Raw genomic sequence first — 26,983 nt, forward strand, 5'->3', positions numbered from 1 at the left:
CTCATACTTTGCGTAAAAACCATAGAAATATTGTCATAATATTTGACGTGGGATTGCTTACTCCACTATACATTTCTCTCTCTTGTCAACGTCTGTTGTAGAACAGCCCTTTGCCTCCAACTTACGAACAAAAACACCATTGAAATCAGGGGACATCCGGACAGAAACATTATGCCAGCTACCATCCGTCGGTCAGGCGAATCTGTGAACATCTGATCTTTACTTCTTTAATTCATCAATAATCATTTGACAGCATTTTCTGTACTTTTTTTTAGATTTTAAATATTTCAATTGTGTTTTATTGGTATTTGTTTTTCTTTCGCGTATTTATCTCCAATATGTCCGAATTTGTGGTGAAGAACCCATTTTTAGTTTGACGGTCCATCATTTTACTTTACTCTTCTCTCTATAGCTGCTGTTTCAATAGCAACTAAGAGGACACTGGTCCAGTGTCTAACAGCAAAGGAGTCATCGGGAAAGGAAACCTATGTGGCTGGCGAGTTGCCACCATAGAAGTGTAATATTTCCATGCATGGATCAAAAATAGCTTTAATCGTTTATTTAAGTTCTTGTGATACTAACTTTATTCCATTTCTTTCTCGAAATTTAGTATTGTCACTAATATATTTGCTGTATTTCAACTTTTTGAGCCTACTTTTCGCAGGTATAGGGGACACTGCAGGGGAATGATGCTGAACCCCAAGGATGGGGAACAATCCAAAGACAAAATCCAACCCTCCTTAAAGCATCTATCTCAGCAGCCAGCAATGCCCAAGAAGAAGGAGGAACAGAAGCTGGAGGAGGAGGATGAGGATGAGGAAGGAGGGGATGAGGTGGAAGACATTGGTGCTTTCAACACAAAAAACAAGTCCTCATCATGACTGGCAGGATCACTTTTGTGGAGTGTCATTACCCAGCTTTCAACGAAGCAGCAACGGATGCTTATTCTGCCTATACAAGACTCGCCTCTACACAGCCCCCATCTTACATGTACCTCTATACACTATTCTCATGCAGGTTCCTCAACAATCTTCTCAATCATCTGAGGGAGAGGAGAGGATATCCATGAAGAGGAACAACTCTCCCACTTTATTAATACCCTCCCCAAAAACCTCCCAGATGGCAACCCGCTCTGCGATAGTCAAACTACATGCGATGACAGACGGCAACATATCTGGGAAAGCATGACATGGTGTATTTCTTCGCTCTGGAAGGATCACATTTTCCAACAGCAGGCAACTACATGGTGGAACATTTATTCAATGAACGCTACTTTTCATGAGATGGCCGACAATCTTAAAGGGCTCCCTCAGATGCTTGAACAGCAGACCTCCAGACCTTGGATATCTTTGTGACATATTACCAAGACATGCAAAAGGTGCCCCGTGAACATCTTCATAGTTTGAGGGAAGGGAATGAAAGACAGAATGCCTTGACCATGAAGATAAGAGGTGTTAACATACATGCATCAAAGTATATCTTCACGGCCAACGTATGTACATGATTAATCAGAAGCACATTAACCAATGAATGATACATCGCCCAACTAAACCACCTCAACCCCCTGCAATACCCACATTCTGCCCACCTCTACTTCAAACACCTGCATGTGCTCCACCACCACCAGCCAACACATCCACCACCAAATAAAACACCACCAACTTAACCACCACAAGACAAGAATGTCAATAGCAACACTCACCGCCAGCATTGCTTAGGCAGAGTTGTAGGACATAAACCCTGAAAATTAATGAACATTTAAATAAATTCACTACTTGTTCCCCAGCATACTCGCTGAAGCCTACATTTAAAAAAGAAAAGTATGTACCATTTGTGAAAATATCTTTGTGTAAATGTCATCTTCGACCAATTTGGTAATTTAAACTTAGTACACAGTAAAGTGTAATGCATGTTGTGTTCTTTGTTGCCATTCACATTTATGGTTTTCAAATTTGGTTTATGAAATTGTAAAGAATTCTCTACATACCAGGATGTTTTGTTTGATGTCAGAAAAAGAATATTTATTTTTTTCTTTGAAAATATTTTTTCCAACAAGTTTTTTTTACATAAAGTTGTGAGAATTTATAAAATTATTATAGTAAAAAATTGTACTTGGAATAGGGCAACAGGAAAATGAACAAGCTAATTCTCTTCAGTAACATTCCAGTGGACAAAGGTGGCTAGTCTCTAGTCATCGCAAACTACAACCCAAAGGAAACCGTAAATATGGAAGTGCTAAAGGTGCTTAAACAAGCAGGAAGCAGCCACATTAATACCCCCAGACTTAGGAAAACCCTGAATCAGATACAAACGTCCTTGATACCATACTGAAGGACACAAACTGATTCTAATCTGGTTTCTTCTTGTAAATGCTCTTTCTTTTCTTTCTTTAAAGAGCTTCTAGTCAACACCTGTTTTGTCTGGCTTCATCTTCAAGACTTTGCCAGGGATAAAAAATACACAAAAAGTTCCTCTTTGAGCCTACAATTATACCTCAGATGATATTCCATCACTTCATAAAGGACCAACATAAGGAGGGAAAACCACAGAACAAAATCATAAGAGAATTCAGTGCTAAGTACAGGGGTGCTTCGTCAAAGGTTGCAGTAAAATACATAACAATAGAAGTCCCAAATTAAAGTGTGCACATTCAAGTATATTTCTGTAAAAGGGTCTACAAATGCTACATTTCGACTAAAAGCTGACTCATATAAAAAGTACATGATGTATAAGGAACAAGTGTGTGTAAGAGAGAGGCCAATTTACTAGTAAATGTGATTATCAGCACCTTGAATGAAGTAAGAGTTCATCAAAGTATGCAAGTTCCTTGTGGGTCAAAAAAGCCATTCAATGTAGTTCCCAATATCCATAAAACAATTAGGAAACTACAGGCCATCAGTAATTAAAATCTTTCACAGTCCCCAGATACCGCCTGGTGTAGCCCTAAAGTTGCCATCACTAAAATCTTTGTATCAGTGCGGCATCACAAGTGGTCAAAGTAAAGCCGGCACTTTGCCTTTCAAAACCACGCCCTCATCCTCGAATGGATTGGAGTGATGGGGTTGCCTTCATACATATCAGCCCCCTAGAGTAGTGCCATTGCCCAACTTTCCTTGAAACGCTCTAAGGATAATGGCGTTCTTGCCGAACAAGCATGAGCCATCAAAAGGCAAATCCACACCTTTACGTCCCCGGTGAAACATGTGGAGTGCATCCGTGGGGTAGAATCACCCTGGTACCAACCGCCCTTCCCAGACAATCGGTAGTATACAAGGCCAGCTAAAATCCCATATTTGGTCACATCCTGACCACCTTGAAGCAGAGAAGCCCTAAGGTACTCCAAGACGCCAGCATGCTCTGCCATGTCCCGGATGGCATGTGCACATCAACCAAATAAGCAAACTGTACTGATAACCTTTTTGCTAGGCGAACTGCAAAAAATATTTGTTTTTTTGAATGCCTCAATCCTCTTAGACTCCATACAGGGGGAGTCGTAAGGAAAGAACTGGGGTTCACATTGCTGGGTGAATCTTGAACAACCAGACTCACTGGAGTAGGATGTTTCGTGAGGAAATCGGGGTCTACAGGAACCAGCCTGTGACATCTGGCCACCTGCTTATTTATCAGAAGGCAAAAACAGGGCTTAGAACAGAGGGCCCATTAGGGTGTCATTAGGGTGTCATCGATGGCTTCATTGAATGGAAGCAGTGGCTCAAATGTGGCCCAGGTTGTAAGTTTTCCTTAAGGGCATTTATCTTAACCTTAATAGAGGACAGCTATAGGTCTATGACCTAGCCGCTTGTTGAATTACCACAGCAAACGATTCATTAGAAGTCCAAGAGGTTAGTTTAACCCAGTATCAGAGGAAGTACCAAGTCCACTGACCTCTTCGCAGTACATGTAAACATCTTAAAGGAGGGGTAAATCACCCCCACCGCCATCTTTTTTCAGGTTGGGGGTACGCTTTGGTCAGAATCAGCGCCAAAAAGACAATGGAGCATGAGCGGGTGCGTTCATACAACTGGATTACACTGAGGTTGTATGGTGAAAGGATCCACTGTAGTGACTTTATAGAGCAGCCTCGGTCAGGGTCGTTCCAAACCCCGCAGCGGATAAACCACCATTGGCGATGAGGTAGGAGGGACAGACAGGTCGTGGAGCGGGAGTAGAAATCTGCAACAAATCTGCATACAGCCTGTGATGATCATTATTCTTTCTTTCAGTCCTTGTTTTCCTTGCTGCAGGCTCCTCTCTTTCTTGTGAGTCCTGATGATTGTCCTCACATCTTCTTGAGGGGTCGAAAGGTTGTCGTCTAGCGCTACGGACCTTGGATAGTTTATATCATTTACAAATGAGCCGTGTTGTTTTTGTTTTCAAGATACACAACTTTGATCACTAAATTTGTTCACGTGTGCATCACTTTGATGAGAGCACCAAGCACATTGCTCACATCCACATCCACTGCACCGCCACAATGTAATTTATTTTTTCATAAAAGTAATCTATATATGGTTTATTTAACTAAAGATTAAAATAACCATTTGGTCCATTTGTATAGCGTGTATTGCTTTCAACAGTGGTCCCAGAGTATCTTGATAATTTACAAAGCCATCACGACCAGCATCTCTGCTTATCTTGCAGACAAACTCAGCATCTCTGGTGGTTCTCTTAACACCCACACTCAACACACCATCCGACTGCAGGGACAGCCCAGACGCTGTTCCAATTTAGGAAGGAGTTGAAGACCCGCCTCTTTAAAGACAGTTACATCCCAATGCATTAACAGCTCACAGCCCAACTTCCTATTCTATTACTGGTTGACTTTATGTTGATCTTTGACCAAGTTACAAGGTAAGGGTAAACCCTGCATGCGAGACGGAGGCATTTTGAAGACTAGAGATTAAAAGCACCTGGCGGGCTTTACAAGTATCGTGACCCAGAACAAACAACAGAGATTTGTCTACAATGACTCATTGGAACTTTACAGTCCAAGTCAATCTAACTACTTTTTAGGTTTAATGGCCGATTTAAAGGGACAGATTCCCTATTAATTTATTTGTAGTGCCATATATCCGCCTTCGCCTTTGGAGCCTACCGTACCACCTACAGTCAGGGGTGGTTATGGTGCCCCCCCTCCCACCTTCTTCACAGAACTGAGGAAGACCCCGCCGTAAGGGATTAAGCAACCTACATATCTTCGGGGGTCGAAACGTCGACTTTGTAACTGTCACATGCCAGCGATTTCTCACTGTGATAGTGTACTTTCAACCATGGCTATGCATTTTCAACCTTTTAATTGTGAGGCTTAAGGATAAGCCATTCTTCAATGTAAATAATTGTGTGATAAGTTTAATGTCACTATCTTTCCTTTACATTGTTTCATTCCGCACTGGATGCACAATACCACTCCCCCCTAGTTTCCTTTCCCCCCATGTGGGGCACTTGTTTTTGGCATATTCTTTGATTGATTCGCTGACTCATAAGCATTTGCTATGTTGAATGTGATTAAATAAGATTGGACTTAACATTTACAACGTATTAGTGTATTTATGCTTACTGTGTTTTCAACTGTGTGTTTTGCTAAAAATTGTTCTACTGGGACCAATTCTATACTGTACGATCTTTGACCATGTGCAGTGCTCCACTGCCTCTTGGCTAGGGTCCCTCTATAAAAATACCATGTAAATACAAAAATAATGTCCTAAATCATAGTCATTGCCCCAATCTAGAGTGTGTGTATGAAGCAGATGCCTGGCAAGGGGGCAGAAATGACTTAGCATCCTCTGGCTCACTTTTCAACACAACAATACTTATATCCGGATTTGACATTGATGTTACAAGCTGGCTGCTGCAGGACCAGACGTCCCAGGGAAAACTATATATGATGGAGTAGTGGGGAAACCAAGTACGTCAGACAAACTGGAAGATAGTACATCAAGAGGTGGGCTGGGTTGGGGAGGGGCATAAGACATTACGGCTGCTATGATGAAAGTCAGGAGGATCCACGTTTGGAACTGTTCACTTATTGACTCCTGGAGTATTTGCTGCTCTCATTCAACGTCCCAGGTATCCCGAGAGATTGATTCCTGAACCTTTTTTAAAGATTAGATTGGCCCAGAGAGCCACATTCTTGGCACCCTCTGATGAAACCACTGGAGAACAGGGTTGTGAGAATTGACTGGACGACTCTCCCTGCTCAGCTAGTACAGTTTGACCTGAAGCGAGGTAGTAAGTGTATTATTTTTCTTTTTAAATAAGAGCTAACAAATTGTGAACGTTTTCTGCCGTAAGGTAGTCAATCTGAACTTGTCACATATCCCCAAAATCCTCAGCAACAAACCAATGTCCAGAAAGTGACTGACGGAAGAGGTAGCTTTTGTGTTTACTGGAAAGGCAGCGGATGCATCACTGAAGCAGCCCCGGGCATCACAGGAGGCTTGTACACTGAAGGTGTGCCAGCAGTGTCTGCTGCAGAAAAGGTGTGCTGTGTGCAGTGTTGGACTAGTATTCTGGGCAGCATGGAATAGGCAGATGGCCCAGCTTAAAAGGACCAGTGTGTGGGCTGTTTTTATGTCTCGGCCTAGCGAAAGCAGCACATGCGCTGCTCTCGCCATGCAGGGGCTTCTTGGAATCAATACGGATTCCCAAGCCTTGTCCCTGCTCCTCCTGCCTTTTTCATTTGTGTGCGCCGTTTGGCGTCACAAATTATTCCAAAGGCAGAGCAATGATTGCACAGGAGGCATTTCAATCCCTCATGGTTACCACCCTGTCCCCTTTTGGCGCCGCCCAGCAGGATTGGATCTCTTACCACGGCGAGACACAGTAGGCTTATTTATTAACTTGCTGCATCTTTTTTTTTAAACCACTGCATGCGTTTCTGTGTGGAATGCATTGTATGCTTGTACGCTACTTTGTATTCCATTCTTATTATTACGCTACTTTGTTGTTATAGGTTTCTTTTTGTATGTACGCTATCTGTTTTTTTTTTTTTTACTTTGAAACTGAGCGCGGCGCCGCTTCACGGACACTGCGCTTGGATTATTGATATATTTCTTAACTTTACCACTGAGCACAGTGGCCACTTCAAGGACACCGCACTCAGTGTTAAAGTTAAGAAATATATATATTTTTTAAAACAGCGCGGTGTCCGTGAAGCGGCGCCACACTCAGCTTTAAACCCAAGCATTTGCAATGCAATCAGACCAATTGCATTGCAAATGCTTGTTTTTTGTACCAGGTAATTAACAAGCAAGAGGCAAGCTTCTCTTTAAATGTGGTAACGCTTCCCAAGCTGTAAAAGTTATTTATTTTGTCCTAAGTCTTCACCCGTGGGCCGCTTTAACCCTGATGATCCCCGGACAATCAGAGTGGGAGGGGCCCTTGGCTTAGAAAGGGCCTCGGGGGGGCTCAGTGTCTGGTTACAGTATTTCACCGCTGACCCACCATTAGGAGCGGAGCACCGGCACCTCGGAGTCATTTACCCCTCCAGATCCCCTGCTGCTATCCTCCTCCCCCGCCCCTAATCTCACTGTGAGGCCCCACAGTAAACAAAGCCTGGTGTAGGACATCTGGTAAACCCCACAGAAATTGTTTAAAGGTGGGTCCTGCCTTGGGGGTTTACAAGTGCCAAATAAAACATGACCGAATGGCAAAGCCACGTGTGCAGTGGGCACACAGTCGCAGCCAAGAGGCTACAGGAGTGCAAAAGTGTAAAGATGGCTTGAATTTTAACATTTATCCAGAGTTATGCAGCGGGTTAAATTATTTTTTGCTGCTGTATATAGCGCAAACTCAACTCAAAGGTACTGGGGCGCTTTACATGAGCCCCAGTTACATTACATGGGGGGGGAGGGGGTCAAGTTCATTTTCTGTGGGCATGGTGAGATTAAACGATTTGCCCAGAATCACTGGAGCGGACGCAGAGACACGGACCTAGTTCCCCAGTTCCAAAGTCAGCAGCTAGGGCTGCTACGCCACAATGAATGTAATTTGTCAATTCATGTACCTCGAAATCATGAAACGTTGAGCAGGACCTGCATGTTACACCATAAGTCACACTTGTTTGTTTTGTTTTTAAACCCGCTGAAGCCAACATTTTAAGTGCAGCCAGGAAATGGCACCCCTGCCAGAAAGGGTCCTTTTATTTACTTTGGGTTGCCACCCCCTCAAACTCAGACAAAACGGGCCGGGACGGCAAACCACTTTCTCAGAAGTGGTGAGGTGCATTGTGGGAAGCCACCAAGTGCCCCGTAGAGAGCAGGATCGGATTTGAATGGTCGCAGATGTTGAGAAAGTGACGTAAACGGGTGTCCCTTGAGCTGGTGAAGGTGATACAGCTATTGAACGGACCATGAGTTTATTTATTTTGTTTCAGTTTTATATAGCGCGAACTCGACCCGAAGGTACAAGGGCGCTTTTTTTAGTGGGCACAGGGAGATTAAGTGACTTCACAGAATCACAGGTAGGTGAGACCACACCCACACTCAAACCTGGCTCCCTAGCTCCAAAGCCATCAGCTCTGGCCATTAAGCCACAGCCTCGTGCTGGCTTGTAGATTTAGAGGGCCGGGAACATTGGGGAGGTATTTCCCCGTGCAAGGACTCACCACTATTCCTGTATCTGTGTCCAGTAACAGGTGGCAGGAAGCTATAAGGTATCTGGTCGCCGGGGGCGTAACTGGTGTCGCTACAAACAAGCATTGAAAATGCAACAGGTCTCGCCTTTGATTGCGTTAAAGCCATTTGCTTTGCTAATGGTATTGAATAGCAAAGCAATGGCTTTAACTTAATGAAAGGCGAGACCTATTGCATTTTTAATGCTTGTTTTCTTGGTCATGTGTGCAGTGTCAGACTACAAAAACACAGTGTGCACACAGGCCCTCTTAAGATGCCAGTGCCGGACCGCCCAAAATAGTAGTTTAACAGTGACTGTGGCATGGCAATAAAGTGGTACACTTCTCTTCTGATGCACGTCAGTACCTGATGCAAGCATTGGGACTGGCTTGCCTGTGACATGGCACTGCTGTTTGAGCGGACCTTCTGGAAAGATCCAGTAGCCATGAAATGGAGTGCGGCCAGTATTTTGACATAGCAGAGATAACCTGGGGGAAGGCTGTTGGTCAATCAAGCCCCTGCTCCTAGTCTGCAACCACATCAAAGATCACTTCAGTTGAGAAGCCGTATCTGTCCAGGACTGCGTCCCTGGACATGCCAAATATATTCATCCTTTGCCTGTAAACCCGCTCTCGCTCTCCTTCTCAAATAATTGTTCCTCAAAATTAGGAGCTAAGCTACGAACACATTCATCAACATATTGGAGGCAGGAAAAGTGTCTGGGTGCATGAGTGCTTTTATTATGCGGTCAGCCTGTATGTGATTGGTTGATGTGATGATGCGTTTCATCTGTTGATGTGTGGGAGTCCAGAGCCATTACTCCTTTCAATACCAGGTGTGTTGCAAGTGTTGTAAGCTTTCTTTTTTTTAAAATAAATATATAGATATTAAAAAATAAACAAAAAAGTAAACAAAATATATATCACATTGTAATCCCATTGCTTTCTATTGGTATTTTGTGCACCTATTATTTATACAGCAGTGTGTTGCAATACCTGTGGGTGGCCATGTGTGGTGCTAGACTTACTCAAAGGCTTGCATGGAGTACATTTCCTACTGTGTTCTGCCCTTTCCGCCTTCAGTAACTATAGAAGCGGAGTTTGTGAATAACAATGGTCGTACTATTTCGAGGGTTCTTTGCATGTCCCTCGCTAGTAGGTCTCCCTAAAACCCAAACATTTAGGAGTAAGTAGTTCCCAATTTTTCTGCTAATCTCGCTTGAATAGGAATGTGTGCAGATATCTTCAACCACATGGGAGAAATCTCTGCACATAAAAGATAGGAGAGGTGGAGACCTCAACACGCAGGTTTGTAAACAGCATTTTGTAGTACATGAGCAATAGGCTCTAATGTGTTTTAGTGCTCATGGTAAACATTTTTAATACGCCAATCATGCCCAGGTAGTGATCATTTCTGAAACTAACAGCTTTTTTTTCCATTCTGTTCCCCATGTATGGGGTTGGACAGGTAATCTAAAAAGTTAGAATCTCAGCACAAGTAGTAGAGCGAGTCGCAGAAGCATCAGCTGCTGAATTGGGACTAGTCTCTGGCCAGATACAGGCTCCTCGGATTGTCATTGTACATTTGCTTAGTTGCAAAGGGTGGAGTCTGTGCCATAGTAGGATCTGAGTGTTGCACCTACTTTCGGAACACCTCTCTCCGCATTCATGAACAAATAGACACAATTAGCTATAGTGTGAAATAATATAATTGTGTACATGACACATTTAGCCCGGATGTAGAAGGAATTAGTCCTTGCTGAAAGATATCTTTGGAGGACGACCAACCCTGCCTACTGCTTGCCAGAGGGCAGGGGTAGGTTCACTGCGTTACACACTGATATGATCCATCATTTTTGCAGCAGCACTGTCGCGGCCCTCTGCTATGATGCAAGGTGCACAATATTCCTGACGGGAGGGTTGGATTAAGAAACCTCATTAGGTCTACTGAAAAGTAGGTACCTGTGCGACTTACTCCCAAAAAAGAAACACCCACTTAACCCTGAGGGTACGGCAAGGAATTCTCACTTTTTGGTCCTGATGAAATGTCATGGATTCCTCCTGTACCCCTGAGGTGTGAAACATATCAACCTATACACGTTGATAGATTGTTTACTTATAGTTATGCAGAGATGCAATCTGCACATACCTTTTATCCTTACCAAGGGGTCCCTGGATTAAAAATATATTTGTGGTAGTTTTAATTCACCATTTCACTTATGGCCCACACACCTGCACTCATCCTCACGGCTTTTTTACTAAAAGATCTCCGCTAAAGAGCCCTCTCGCGGGGGCCGGTGCGATATTGCAGAGCCGACCCCACGAGGAGCCAAGCCCGATGATGAAGCATGACACCCTTGCGGGTGTGTAAGGGCACTACTGCCTAATAAGGTAGACCCCCTCCCTCTGCTACAAATCTAACCTGAGAGGCACTGCCGCAGGAGCAGATACCCTGGTAATATTCTCATATTTGTTCTTGGGAGCAAGGGTTCTGGACCTTTTATTAGCTCCCTGTCCCCCCTCTTTTTGTGATTGATGGTATGTCAAGTATGCATGGAGACACTGATTTTCTTTCACACTGCCTATGTTATGTGATCTAATTGGAAAAACGCTGGTAACCGATACATACAGAATATCGCTGACCCAAAACTACCACAACACCTTAAAGTCAAAATAAAATGTGCATGAAACATTTAGTTAAATAATTGTGAACTCTACTTATGTTAGATTTAGTTAGTAAATATTTTGGAAAATGCAAAAAAAGAAGGAAAAAAAGTAAAATCATATTTTCTACAACCTCAAAGTGGCCGAATCTTGACATTACCTTGCCATATCATTGCTTGCACATTGTGGATTTTAAAACTCTACCTTTAGTCCTAGACAATTTGTGGGGCAAGTTGTAGTAACAAGCAAGGTTTGATTTCCAAACTGTTCTTTCCAAACGATGGGTCTCATGTTTTAGGCCCAAGCTGCAAACTATGCAGCGTTTTTAGCACACTGACTGGTTTGCGGCCTGAGCTTTATTCTGTGATGAGACTCATTTTGAGATGCTGTTGGTATGCTTGTCAGTTGCAATGAAAAAAGCACATCTGCAGATGTCACACAAATATCTGCCTTATTAATAGTAAAGAAACGTGAGGCATTCTGTAACTCCCTTTTTTTTTGTGCAGTTTTATATAGCGCGAACTAGACCCGAACCGAATCAGGTATCAGAGCGCTTTACATATTTTCCAGTTACGTTACATGAGGACACACTTTCATTTTAGGCACGGGGAGATTAAGTGATTTGCCCAGAGTCACGGGAGGTTTTTGGCGTCGTTACCGAGACTCGAACCCAGGTCCCCAGGTCCGAGGTCGAGCGTCCTAGCCGTTAGGCCAACCCCTCTCCCACTGCTGCTTGGAATGGAGCCCTTCGAGGGACTGAACATCCCTGCATCTCTTCCAATACAAGATGTCCACAGGCAAGGTAGTAATCATGCAGTGGTACCCTGGACCAACCTCTGACCCCTCTCCTCCCCCCCTTGCCATCCTCTCCCGCCCCTCACTAGCTGCCTGCCACCATTCACAAAGTGGGAGCAGTTTCAGGAAGTAATCTCTTACTTTGTGAATCAGATTCCACCTTAAGTCGGTGTTGGCACATGTTCAATGCTCTGCAAAGACAACTTAAGTTTAAAACCACTGATAGACTGTTTCAGGGTTACAAACAGGAGGGTGACACCCGATTGACTCTCTTTGAGATTCCAAATGAGCCCAAAAAGGATTTCGGCAAGTAGGAAACAATTTTCCGACTTAAAAGTACCTTTAGGACATTAGGACTTGTAAGTTGTGGTTGCAAAGCCTGTTATTTTGCAAATTAAGCCTTTAAGATCGCAGAATCAGTTCGTACTTTCAGCCACCTAAGTGTTTTCGAACTAACGGATTCTAAGAAAGTCTTTTTCAAACCAGACATTTTAAACCCTTTGGCCAACACTAGCAGGACACGGTGTGGTAAATACACAACTGGAGTTCCTAATCTTTGCCCCAGGATCAGGAATACTGTTCACAGCGATGTACACCTTGCGCTATCTTTTACACTTTCGTAAAACCCTGAGACTTAGCAATTCTTCTATTTACTCCCAAGGCAGCTCTTGCGCGTGGCCTTAGAACATTATTTATACTAGTCCATCCACTGTGACTGCAGTATGCACTGAAAGTTAAATGCACTGCGTTTTCTATCCCGCTGTGTCGTGTAAGCATCAGAACAATCCTAAATATGTTTGCTTTTCAAATGGGCAGAGACAGGGACACCAAACCCAAGCAAAAAAAAGCGTTAATTAGTGGAACAATGCAGCAGAGGCTTACGGCTTGGAGTGTCATCACCGCAGATCTGGGCCGAAGTGTCAACAGAAGAATCACGTTCAGGCTCCTCACCCACGCACACAAGTCTCTCCACGACCTGGGCCCCAAGTAACTCAACGACCGCCTGACCTTCTACACGCCCACCCGCCAACTACGATCGACCAGCCACGCCCTCGCCGCCGTACCACGCATCCGCAGAGCCACTGCCGGAGGAAGATCCTTCTCCTACCTGGCAGCCAAGACGTGGAACTTCCTCCCCATGCACCTTCGGCTGACCCAAGACCATCTCTCCTTCAGGAAGCAACTCAAGACCTCGCTGTTCGAGCAGTGACGTACCCCTCTCCCCCAGCGCCTTGAGACCCTTCCGGGTGAGTAGCTCGCTATACAAATGCATTGATTGATTGATTGATTGATTGATTGAACTGCAACCACTGTGATCTGACACGTCAAGTTAATTCTTCCGATAAGGTTGGACGCCCTGGCATAAGTGCTGATGATTGACAGCCAGTTGTAATCAGACTGGAGTCTCAAGGGTGATGCATTACCATTGACTGACTCCAAGCATCAGATCAGAGATCCGGTAAATACATTACCATTGACTGACTCGGATATGAAGAACTGAGGTCTTGAGTGATGTATTAATGTTGATGGACTCTGAAAATTGGATCGGAAGCCTTAGCTACCACATCGATTACTGATTGCAAATGGTAATCAGACTGGCGAACAATTGAGACATAGGAAGACCCATACTGATGCAACCTATCTAGTCTTTAGGCACCTTGAAAGAAGAAAGAAACAAACATATTCACTATTGTCATTTTCCAATAAACAGAGGGCCTGATTATAAATGCTGGATAAATTGCAATCCCTGAGCATACAACTATTTGCGCAGTGATTTCAATTCAAAGTGGTGCAATAAACAAGTTACTTACCTTCGGTAAATCATTATCTGGTAGAGACTTAATCGAGCTGCAGATTCCTTACATTTGAATTTCCCAGGTGTCTGGCTGGATCCGGAAACTTTTGCCGAGCAATATCTCTTGTGCGCTCCGTCGGGTGGCTCCACTCGGCTCCGCGCCACGGCATTGGTAGCGTTGGTTATGACGTCGCGGTCACCTATATAGGCGCCACCCAGGCGCACAGACTTCGGTACTTTTTGTTTTTTTCCACTCAAGAAGCGCAGAGTCACGAAGTAACTGACGTAGTCATGTGCAAAACTAAGGCCCTGAAAGTGGAGTAACCCTAGCCCTAATAAAATCAGTCTGCAAAGCAGGAAAATCATGGGTAGGGCTGTAAGGAATCTGCAGCTCGATAGACTCTCTACCAGATAATGCGTTACCGTAGATAAGTAACTTGTTCATCTGATAGAGACCTCTAGTTGCAGATTCCTTACCTTTTAATTGGATACCCAAGCCATACCAGCCCTGCAGTGGGGGCAGACCAATACCTTATACTATAAAGGCCTGCAGGACAGAACAGCAAAATGCCCATCACTGCGGACATGACTTTTCAGGCAGTAGTGCTTGGCAAATGTGCAAAGATGCCTACATTGCTGCCTGGCAGATGTCCACAACTGGGACAACCAAAGCCGTGGCAGTAGTTTCAGCCTTTCCCCTGGTGGATTGGGCCCTTAATCCCTCAGGGAGCCGCTTCTTGACCAGGGCATAGCAGATCCTAATGCAGAGAATGATCCAGCGAGAGATTGACCTTTTCTGCGCTAGCTGGCCTTTCTTAGCTCTTAAACACCCAACAAAGAGTTGGTTGTCCACCCGGAAATCTTTTGTGCAGTCAAGGTAGAACGACAACACTCTTTTTGGGTACAGACGGTGGAGATGCTCCTCTTCCTTAGATGGATGCGGGGGAGCAAAGAAGGTGGGCAGCGTGATGGACGGCAGGGCCGGACTGGGAACCACAAACGGCCCTGGCAAAGTGCTCAGCCGGCCCCGCCTCTCCACTCGGGGGGTTGGAGGTGCCACTGAGCTCTTTGCCGGGGCTGGTTTTCGGCCTTTTTTTGTTACAGTGCCGATTTTGCAGCTATGCTGCAAAACCGGCCTTGTAACAAAAACGGCACCAAGGGGCCCAAACCCGACCCCACCCGTGCAGCGCACCGGGGGATTGCCCGGTGCCCGCTATGGCCAGCCCAGCCCTGATGGACGGACCCAGATGGAATGGGATCACAACCTTTGGCAAAAATGAACCACTTTGTCCGGAAAATACATCATGTAGGGAGGCGTGCAAGATAACACCTGCAACTCACACACCCTCCGGGCAGATGTAATCACCCCAAAATGCCTGTCTTGATGGCAAGCAGTTTGAGAGGGCAATTGTGTAAAGGCTCGAAGGGAGCACAGATAAGATAAATGAGGACCAAATTAAGGCCCACTGCAGCCAAATGAAGCGCATGGGTGGAAGCAAGTGAGCCGGCCCATTTTAAAAACCTATTTACAATTGGAGATGTAAAGAGAGAGGGTTTGTCTGTCAGCCGCAAAAAACGCAGACAGAGCAGAAAGATAAGCCTTGATAGTTCCCAAAGCAGAGTCCTGTTGGGCAAAGGTTAGAATGAACAGTGGCAAGAACAGTGGAAAGAGAAGCAGAAAGAGGGTCAATAGACCTTTCTGTACAGTATAATACAAATTTCTGCCAACGCCAGGCGTATACCGTCTTAGTAGAGGGCTGCCTGGCCGCCAAAATAACGTTACAGAATTTGGGAGGAAGGTCAAAAGTCATCAACTGCCACCGCTCAATCTCCATGTAAGAGGCACACAGTTGACAGGTTCGGGTGGAGAACCCTCCCCTGCTGCTGCAACAGGAAATCCTCCTGAAGGGGCAGCCTGATCGGAGGATCGATGCTCATTTTCAGACGTTCTGGAAATCAGACTCTCCTCGCACAGTCCGGAGCCACTAGGATGACTTGGGCCTAGTTACTCTTGATCTTCTTCAGAACCTCGGGCAGGAGTGGTAAGGGTGGAAAGGCATACAGCATGCTTGAGCTCCACACGCGATGAAATGCATTGCCAAGCGATAGCAGTCTTGGAAACTCCAGTGCGCAGTATTGCTGACACTGCGCGTTCTCTATGAGGCGAACAAATCTAACCAAGGTTCTCCCCACTACTGAAAGAGACCCTGTGCCACCTCAGTCTGGAGACAAAATTCGTGATCCGCTAGGCATCGACAGCAGGGTTTGTCCATCCTGGCATTCAGAGAACTTGCTTTGTGCTGAACCATATCCAGAGACGCGGGGCCTCTCAACAAAGGGTCCACAATCCCACCCCACCCTGCTTGTTGCAGTAGCACATGGCGGTGGTGTTGTCTGTGTACACCTGCACCAACCTCCCCTTGACAATGAGAAGTAATGCCTTCAATGCCAGCAGAATAACTCCAAAAAACTGATATCGAGCCCGAATCCGCCAGAGAGCAGTGTCCCCTGATCTGCACGTCTCCCAGATTGCTGTCCCATCCCAGAAGTGACTCATCTGTCGGGTGGGGGAAGGGAGGGTGGGTCTGCTATTGACCCAATTGCGGTTCGTCAACCACCACTGCAGATCTCTTGCAGTTCCTTCCGAGATCTGGACCACATCAGTGAGATTTCTTCGATGCTGTGCCCACTGGAACTTCAGGTGGCCATGAGGCCTAACAGCCTCAGAGTCAGTCTCCAGAAATCCAGGACAGAGGCTGAAACATCAGAATCATAACTTGAATATCCTGGACTTGCTGCTCAGGAGGATAGGCCCGAAACTGCAATGTGTCCAGAACAGCTCAGATGAAAGGGGGCGTCTGAGAAAGAGTCAGGTGTGACTTCGGCACGTTCATAGAGTACCCCAGAAAATGCAGGAGGTCGCCGTAGTCAGAAGGTGGGAGACGACAGCCTGGGTCGTGGACGCCTTCAACAGCTAGTCGTCGAGGTAGGGGAAGACTGACTCCCCTAACCTGCGCAGATGCGTTGCAACCACCACCATCACCTTGGTGAACACCCGAGAGGCACTGGTAAGGCCGAAGGGGAGCACAGTAAACTGAAAATGCTTTTGGCCTACCTTGAATCGCAGGTAACGCCTGTGGCCCGGCAGGATGGGGATGTGAAAATACGCTACCGACCAGTCTTCTTGGTCTAGGGCAGACAAGACCTGAGCTAGAGTGAGCATCTTGAATTTCTCCTTTTCGAGTAAGAGATTGACAGTCCGAAGATTTAAAATGGGTCGCAACCCTTTGTTCTTTTTCGGAATCAGAAAGTAGCAGGAATAACAGCCAATGCCTACTTTTGAATCTGGGATTCCTCTCCATAGCTCACTTGGCCAAGAGAGCTGTAACTTCTTCTTGGAGCAATTTTAAATGTTCCTCCGTCAACCAATCCAGATATGGAAGAATGGGAGGAGGAAAAGAAAGGCAAGGCAGAGAATAGCCCTTCGGAATGATCTTCAAAACCCAGATGTCCAGTGTGGGAGATGATGATTGATTCTCCCACCAACTGGAGTAGTGCAGTCTTGCAGAGTCAGACTAGGAGAGCTTGGAGGATGTGGCTGCCGAGGCCAGGGTGGCCAACAACTTCTGTCTTTCATTCCTAGGTTAGAATGAACCATGTCTTCGCACGGCTTGGTAAGCCTGCGCAGGATGGTGGCTGGGACAGAGCAGACGCGACGGGATACCCCTTCCAGTGCCACGAAAGGGGCAAAAGCTAGACAGGCCACGAGTTGAAGATGAGAGGCTAAAGAAACTGGCCGTACCGCGAGAGTCCTTGAACCTCACTAGGGCTGAATCTGCCTTCTCTCTAAAAAGGTGGGTTTCATCAAAAGGCATGTCGATCAAATTTGTCTGGACATCGCCAGAGAAGCCAGTTGTACCAAGCCAGATATGGCGCCTCAAAGCCACTGTCAAGGAAATCAATCTGTCCAGGCAATCAGTTCTATCAAGGCCACAACTTATGGCGAATTTTGCTGCCTCTCTCTTGTCCTTAACTGCATGAGAGAGAGCACAGCCCTGTCCTCCTCCAGGACTTGTCGGAGCACTTGCACAACCGTCTCCCAAAAGGAGTGGAAGAAACGGCCCAATAAGCATGCGGTATTCACCGACCGCAATGCCAGGCTGGAGGAAGAAAACATCTTACCAAGTGAATCCAGCCTCTTGGATTCCCTATCCAGAAGAGAACGCACCGTGGGATGTAGAGGCCTGCACCACCAAGCTTTTGGGGGTGGGGTGTTGTCTCAGGAATTTTGGGTGGGCGATGGTGGCATGCAATTGTCCTATTCACAGGAGCCCCTGTGCTAGGATTGGACCACGTGCCTGGAAGGGCATCAGTTAGTGCTTCACTTAAAGGCAAAAGGGGTTAGGAGGTGGAAGCCCCAGGCTGAAGCCCTCCGGTCAGAAGATTAGTCCTGACCTGCACGAAGGGCAGTTCTTGTCTGAGGACCTCTGCCGCCCTTTTAAATACCATAGAATAAGATGCCACCTCCTCCGTAGATACAGTTGGCAGAAACCGCATGCCAGTGTCTGGGGACTTGTCCAGTCCACCCTCCCATTCCTCTCCCGAGCCTAACACATCTTCAAAGTATTCAGGCAACAACATAGAACCCCTAGGTTCAATCAGTGCCGAACGAAGCCGTTCCGATTCAGTGTCATCGGGGATAAAAATTGGGCTGGCACTACCGGCGGGTACAGGCAGCGCCAAAGGCACCGATCGAGTCGGACGCGATAGGAGGTCGCTATGGCATGACCACCGTCGACCTGGATCAGATCCCCAATGCCCCACCGGCGCCGTGGCCGGACCCTACAGCGCTTAATCCGATGGGGTCCCTTCTGATCCAACGGGACCCGTGGGTTCACAAGAGGGGTAAGCCCACGCAAAAATGTCAAATTCTTTCATTTGGGGCAGAGGTCGTAAAATCAGCCCCGACTCCGGCTCCGCAGAACCGTGCCAAGAGTGTTGGTGCTCCTTACCTCTTTCGTTGACGGACGACAGCCCAGGCGAAGATGAAGTCCACTTGGACTTCTTCTTGTGCATCTTCCACGAGTGTCCCGAAGCCCTCCAAAGGGATGAAGAGAGCTCTGAGCTCCAGGAGAGGTCCAGCAACCTCCTCTACTTCGATCGTGACCTCTGCGAAGTCTCGCTGGACGTTGTTGACTGCCAGGCTACAAGGAGCTTTATAGCCAGCTCGCACAAGGCCTTAAGAGCCATAACTTGACAGTCTGAGCACGACTTTGAATCATGGTCGCACTCGAGACACCAGAGACAGACGAGGTGGGGGTCGGTAACTGACATCATGCGGTGGCAGGCACTGCATGGCTTGAACCCTGACATCTTCACACACAAAGCTGGAAAAAATTCTGAAGTCGAGAAAAAGCCAGTCAAGAAGCAACATATAGGTAACTCTTGCCGGATCGGTGCTTAATTGACGCAGAAAGAAAAGAACTGATTTCCTAATGCCTGGGTGACGCCTTTATAGGTGACTGCGACGTCATAACCGGTGCTACCAATGCGTCAAGGTCACGCGGAGCCGAATAGAGCCATACGATGGTGCGAAAAAGGGGTAATGCTCAGCAAAAGTTTCCAGACCCAGCCTGAAGCCTGGGAAATTCAAATGCAAGGAATCTGCAGCTAGAAGTCTTTATCAGATAATGATCACACCCAGTAATTACCAGGTGGAAAAGAGATTGCAGAATTTGATACATTTGAGCAGTTCAAACCTGCCAGAATTCAACAAGAGGACAAAGCCGGGTGTTTACTGGGCTGTGCGAACTTTGATGTGGTGAGCACCAAAACATGCAGCATGTTATTCCTCAAAAACTCGCAACAGGTGATAATTATTGCATCAGACGTGATTAGGCCCCTAGTAGGGTCTTATGTTCCCTCAACTAGGTGAATGACACTACTGATCTGAGTGACTTGGTAATGTGACAACTGAGTTTGGGGCACCACTAGTCTTACCAGGATGAACATGTGTGGATACACAACACCACCAGTGAACCGTTTGTCAGTCAGTTCAACTTTATTTGGACACAATAGTACCCATAAAAGCACACAAAACAAATACATCACAGCAGGTAACCAAAAATTAATTAAAAAGGGTTAAAATATCCAATATACAGATGCTAAAGTGACTTGTGCAGAGCTATACAGCGTATTAGTACATATATATATATATATATATATATATATATATAGTGAACCGTTTGTGCTTTTCAACACTGTACGGCACAACCCTCACCCTGTGATGAAACAAAGCTGAACATGTAAACTTCACTGACGGCACCCTCCATAGCACAGACTGACTCCCACCGCCACACATTATTAAGCCCAGAGAGACATTTGACTCACCAGCCTTCAGGGCCATGGGCTCCGGCTCCCCCTGGGTCCCGTAGTAGTACATCGCATTGTCTTTAGAAGAACTGGAAGCAAAAAGAAGAAACAGTTAAAGGGCATGCGTGTCTACCACAAGACAATGCTTTGCTTGTGTTCTACAGGCTACTACTAGTCCTTCAACAGGAGTTGCAGGTCACTGAAGCCTTGGACTTGTAGCCCTGGACCAGGAGAGGCTGCCCTTAGGTGGGATCTTTCTCAATCTAAGGCACTATCCTTGTCAATGCACATAGTCCACAGTACTGATGGTACAGTGGGCTGAAGACTCTTCCACTAAGACCCTCTGGGATCTGTGAGGGGCAGTAGATGGGTGAATGGACAGGGCACTGTTGGCTCATCGCCAGCACCTGCCTGATGCCTGGAGGAAGGGCCTGTGCTTTGAAACCTGCTGTTTCTATTCTGGCCGCTCTGAATACTGGCACTGCGCAGCGGTCTGGGTGTAGCATATAGTGCCTATGAGCTCCCCGATAAACACACGCATTATACCCTTCAATCTCCTCCACAACTCGACAGAGGAAGGGTCCAATTTCTATCTGCTGCTGTCTTCCCAGTCCTTCGCCAACTCCAAACACAGACGCCCTAACCCCATGCCAGTGGTACTGGGACAAAGGTCAGACTGGGGTGCTGGCATCAATGTTACATCACTAAAGTCACAGGGACTGTGAAATGTCTAAACGCTACATAAAAAAACAAGCATACCAAATACACAACACCCATGCGGCAGGAGAGTGGTAAGTGTGTGTAGCTAGTGATGCATTTTGGAGCATGCTGTGGCAAATATAATACTAAAGCAAGGTGTGTCAACACCCGCTCGTTTACAGACAGGACATTTTCCATTGAAATGGCAACGAAATTCACTGTCGTGGTGGTTTACTGATAAATCTATGTAGTGCATAAACAGGAGAAGTGTGGCCCACCAATTAGAGCGGCAGACCCTGAGCAGAGGTCTAGCCCGGGACCAGGGTTCAATTCCCGACGCGGCAGGGTCTCGCCTCGGTGCCTACTCTTATCATGGGTCCCACTCTGCAACTCTGGGCAATAGCTTGCTTAATCTCCACAACGGCCCCAATAGCGCTGGGATGTCTGGCTTCACCTTGGGGGTGCCCAGTAAGGGGCATCTCACAGGGAAAGCCAGGAGGGGTTCCACAGCGGTATACAGCGCCAAGATACCTTCTAGGTGATAGTGCGCTTTACAAGTATACACACATTTAAACACATTTACAATATGTGGAAAACTGTTTCCAACTAATATTGACCATTTGCAAATCACTAAGTAGTGTCTTGTTTTTTTTATCCTATTAAAACCTCTTTCCACTACACTTAAGAATTGCAAAAACAAACGCACTTCAGTATATATATATTTATATATTTGTTTCGTTATTTTACCTGTATTTAAATGTTGTGAGTTATAAAAAAAATCTGACATCCTACATCCTTTCCTTTCACACTCCCTTTACCCCTGCAAGATTGTCTAATAGCTTCCTTTAACAAAATTCTTCAGTTTTGTAGTCAAAAAAAGGAAAGCAAACACCAATATCCAAGATAAAAGGACAAGCAGCAATTTGTCATAGGACACGGACTGACATTTGACCTCTGTCTTTGAATGTACAGCAAATGTAAAAAGATAAATATCAAATTTGAAGGCATTTTCATTGCTCATCCACCTTCTGAACTCCAGCATAGTCATTTTGGGGGTGCTGCAGCACCTCCTGCACCCCCTCTCTCGGTGCCTATGCCCACGCACAGTTCAGTGGTCATATAAATACACACACCACCCTGGGAGATACTGGGCCGCGTCACCCATCTGTGAACCTCCAAGGGGTGTGCCCAAAGCCTACGAGGAGGGAGCTGCGTCTGCCTTCCCGCCTTGTGGATGTCAAGTCACCAAAACCCTCAACCACAGCGGAAGTGACATCATGGACCCTTCGACCTCTGTGGCATTACAGGGGTCACCCCACCTCAGCAGGCTGCTAGCCACTGCTAAGAGGTGAGTGGAGAGGCGACGAGAGGGAACTGCAGCAGAACAGTGATAGCAAGAGTGACTAGCAAAGGGCAGGCATGGGAGGGGTAGCAAGAGAGGTGCCAGGGGCCGTGACTAGCAAAGAACGGGTATAGGGGTAGCAAGAGAGGTGCCAGGGGCCGTGACTAGCAAAGAACGGGTATAGGGGGTAGCAAGAGAGGTGCCAGGGGCAGTGACAAGCATAGGGCAGGCATGGAAGGGGTAGCAAGAGAGGTGCCAGGGGCCGTGACTAGCAAAGAACGGGTATGGGGGGGGGGTAGCAAGAGAGGTGCCAGGGGCCGTGACTAGCAAAGGGCAGGCATGGGAGGGGTAGCAAGAGGGGTGCCAGGGGCAGTGACTAGCGAAGGGCAGGCATGGGAGGGATAGCAAGAGAGGTGCCAGGGGCAGTGGCTAGCAAAGGGCAGGCATGGGAGGGGTAGCAAGAGAGGTGCCAGGGACAGTGACTAGTGAGGAACGGGGAACATCCTTTTCAACAAAACCCTAACAACGCGGTACCATTACAACGCAGGTTTTAGAACGAAAGTCGTTACAACGACTTTCGCTGGAGGGCGCTCTAGGATAGGGAATAGTTTAATTTACTATCCAACACCTTCCCTACTATCCACGGGGACTGGAGTTGGAATAGTAAATTAAACTATTCACTATCCAACGCCCCCCAACGCAAGTCGTTGTAACGACTTGCGTTGAAAAACCTGCGTTGTAACGGTACGCGTGGTAATACCACGCGTTGTACCGTCATACATCCGCGAGGAACAGGCATAGGGGGTAGCAAGAGAGGGGACAGTGACTAGCAAAGGGCAGACATGGGAGGGGTAGCAAGAGAGGTGCCAGGGGCAGTGACTCGCTAAGATCACATTACCGGACACCTAAAAGACCTCCACTGGCTTCCCGTCAACAAAAGAGTTACATTCCGTCTTCTCACCCATGCGCACAAGGCCCTCTACAATCTAGGACCCGAATGCCTCAACACTCGACTATCCTTCTACAAACCCACCCGCCAACTAAGATCGTCCAATAAAGCCCTCGCTGCAGTCCCGCGCATCCGAAAATCCACCATGGGAGGAAGATCCTTCTCCTTCCTGGCGGCCAAAACCTGGAACTCACTCCCCATTCGCCTCCGCCTTACTCAAAACCACATCTCCTTCAGAAAAGAACTTAAAACCTGGCTATTCGACAAATAATTAACCTCTTCCCAAGCGCCTTGAGACCCTCTGGGTGAGTAGTGCGCTATATAAATGCCCGAACTTGAACTTGACTAGCAAATAGCAGACATGGGAGGGGTAGCAAGAGAGGTGCCAGGGGCAGTGACTAGCACAGGGCAGACATGGGAGGGGTAGCAAGAGTGGTGCCAGGGGCAGTGACTAGCGAAGAACAGGCATAGGGGGTAGCAAATGAGGGGACAGTGACTAGCAAAGGGCAGACTTGGGAGGGATAGCAAGAGAGGTGCCAGGGGCATGTGACTAGCAAATAGCAGACATGGGAGGGGTACCAAGAGAGGTGCCAGGGGCAGTGATTAGCACAGGGCAGACATGGGAGGGGTAGCAAGAGAGGTGCCAGGGGCAGTGACTAGCACCGTGCAGACATGGGAGGGGTAGCAAGAGGGGTGCCAGGGGCAGTGACTAGCGAAGGGCAGGCATCGGAGGGGTAGCAAGAGGGGTGCCAGGGGCAGTGATTAGCACAGGGCAGACATGGGAGGGGTAGAAAGAGAGGTGCAAGGGGTACAGAATGAGTCAACAAGCTAGGAGTAGCAGCTGGCACCCCATGCTGTGACCTATAATTGGTTTCCAGGCGCTTGATGCTAGGCAGCAGCCTTCCAAGCACTAGGATAGCAGTCGAGTTGTCTACAGTCGTGCTGTAGGGTAGGCGCCCCTCTGGAGCTGCCCGTGACCCCACTCCAGGCCCGCGTCACGACAGCCACTGGCCGTTACTCACCTTCAGAGCAGACCTCAATCTTCTCGGTGACAAACCAATTACAGGCCCCGCCGTAGCGCCTAATTTACGAGGCCTGCGTCCGGGCTCTAGCGCTCCGCTCTTCCAAGTACAGACCCTCCCTGACGGACTGTAAAGACGCCTCCCCAGACAGAAGTGCGAGCACTGCAAGCCCCGGCGCACTTCATCAGAGGCCTCGGTGCATTTCTCATCATTCGCGCTCAGTGATACCTTCGTGGCAGCCTCTGAGATCTGGGTGTAAACATGGCTCATAAAGAAATAATCTCTAATGCCCGCTTCCGCCTGCAGCCCGCCCATATCCAGGCGCGCACTGCGGCCTGGACTCATTTTACAATGATTTTACGTCCGCACCCGATTGGATGCTGCCCGTAGGCATGAGTAGGCCCCTTTTGAGGCACGGAAATGTGACAGACGTGTGACGAAAACTGCGGAATGGCTGACGTGGGAGGGCGGAAGTGACACTCGCATTTCGATTGCATTTTGTGACTGCTCTGAAGAGCTCACAGAAAGGTTAAGAAGTAGAGGCAGCAGCGCTTTTCCACAGTCCCTACTAGGTCATCATTTCCTGCTGTGATGTCATCGACTCCCAGAATAACGTTTTAAACTCCATTGGACAGCAGAATCAGTCTGTGATGTCACCTAAACCTACCATAATGTAATCAGATCATATTCTGGGGTCGCCCTAATCTAGCGTGGCCACAGAGCCCTGTAATAATGTGATCAATGCCTGTAGTGACGTCATCAGCAGACGCTTGAACTTTGAAAAGCGACCCAAGATGGCGCCAGAAGCCCACGTGGACCGTAGGGTGGTTTTCGCACGACCTATAAGACTGGGACAGAGTGGCCCGCGTGGGGGACACGTAGCTCGCCTCTACCCCTGTCCTACAACATTTAAAAGGCATAAGCAATCGTAACTGTAACCACGGGCAGGCTTTGGTAGAAATATGTACGTTTTAAGTTTATTGAAAGGCGAAAGAAGCCCTCGCGCGGTTCTGTTGTCCAATCCACTTGGAATGACGTCAGAGTTCCGCATCCTCGACACCAAAAGTCAGTGCTTGCGCTAAAAGTGCAGGATTCAAGCAGAGAATCAGTGACAACAGGATAAACCAAATGAAAACGCCAAGCAGCACACACCTTCTCCTTTAAAATAACAGAAAAAAGTGACATCTTCCAAATACTTTGGAGTCCTGTCTGACCTTCTGGCAGTGGTATCAGCCGGGGAAGGCATGACATTGACCCGGGTACAGCATTCCGATCGAGGAAGCGGGTGCCACCTGCGATATATTGACTAAATAAAAAAACCCTACATGCCCTGACGAAGTTGCGTAAAATTCAGCAACGAAACATGTTGGCGATCCAGACACACTTCTAACGTGATTTAGCGTGAGTCTGTTTTAATTTGGGGTGCTCTCAGCCCAGAATAAAGTATGAGTGGCTAGTGAGTTCTCCAATTTTAATTTGGTGAAGAATTTTTCTTTTTTTTCCTCCTGGGGTTTTCTGTGAATGTGTACACTACAACAGCGATTGAAAGTTGTTATTCGCTGCTTCATGAACACCTAGTACATTGCTTGACTGTGGTGAAGCAAAAGGATTATTACATGGCGTTTGTCCTTTTCCCCGTTGTGTTTGTGTCTTTTTCTTTCCACTGTCTTGAGAGTGAGCTACCGATGATGAGAAGCGGGTACACTGGCAATTACTAGCCAGATAACCCCATTGGCGGTTCTACCGTGAGGGGCTCACTCTCTTTTTCCACACTTTTTTGGTGGTGCGAGTGATTGTTGTTGTGACAATTTTATTAGTGACCCTGTGTGTACTTTGACGTAGTTTGACACCGACACATGAACTAAAATTCTCGAAATATAAAGGGAAGGAGTAGTGATACTATTATGCACACACCCGGATGGTTCATGTAGTCCTATTGTTATATAAGAGTGTCGAGAGGGAGAGGCCACATTCTGATTTAGCAAAATAAAAAACCTGACAACCTACAATTGCATCCTCATCAATGCCCTTGGACACCTCAACAACATCCTCTGAACACCCATCAGCAGCAGCCTGGTCAGCCTGTACAATCCATCTATGAAGCCACCGACCTCCACCCGACACAAGGGCACTTCCAGACATCCAACCACACTTTCTTCTTTGGAGAAGCCGGAGAACTTCCTTGACCCAACCAGGGGTTTCAGTCCATCAACCCCACAACAGCTTGGTTCTTTAACATGCATCCGTCAATGACACCCCTCTCTAGCCCACATCCTCACCTCACCGACGATCCAGAATAAGACAGTTACAAGACTCTAGGTTGTAGTACATGAAAGTGCAAACCCGGTGGAACTATGGGGAGTAGTGTGAGGACTCCAAAACTTCACTTAAACTTCAATGTACACCATGCCACCAGCAGTGCGAGATTGCACCCCACCCTTAAAGAAACACTTCACTCTAACAGACTGCTGTACTTTGCTTTCTAAAATGCCTTCCAATCAACAGAGATGAATCAAATTACAACATCTTAAAGTAACCTCACCTGTAATAGGAAGCGCTGCTGGAAATTAACTACACAAGCCATGAAAGGCGAATTGCCAAAGTAATACGTTTGATCATAGCAGAGACATAATCGGACAATACGTCACACAATCCGTAGATAAATTTCCCAAGGTCCCTCTTGGAGCTCTACATTCCATAGGTGCATTTTCCATCATTCAGTTTATTGAAACAC

At 46.9% G+C, this 26,983-nt stretch overlaps 1 protein-coding gene across 1 annotated transcript in view; it reads right to left on the reverse strand.

Moving 5' to 3' along the window:
• The window catches only part of TANGO2 (transport and golgi organization 2 homolog), a 538,903-nt gene that overhangs the window by 46,614 nt on the left and 465,306 nt on the right, over nucleotides 1-26,983 (reverse strand). The window contains exon 7 of the mRNA XM_078667926.1: nucleotides 20,256-20,326. Coding sequence (XP_078524052.1) covers nucleotides 20,256-20,326 — 71 coding nt within the window. The remainder of the gene's footprint in view (nucleotides 1-20,255; nucleotides 20,327-26,983) is intronic.

The sequence above is a fragment of the Lissotriton helveticus genome, chromosome 11, assembly GCF_964261635.1.
Source record: "Lissotriton helveticus chromosome 11, aLisHel1.1, whole genome shotgun sequence".
NCBI classification, from domain to species: Eukaryota; Metazoa; Chordata; class Amphibia; order Caudata; family Salamandridae; genus Lissotriton; species Lissotriton helveticus.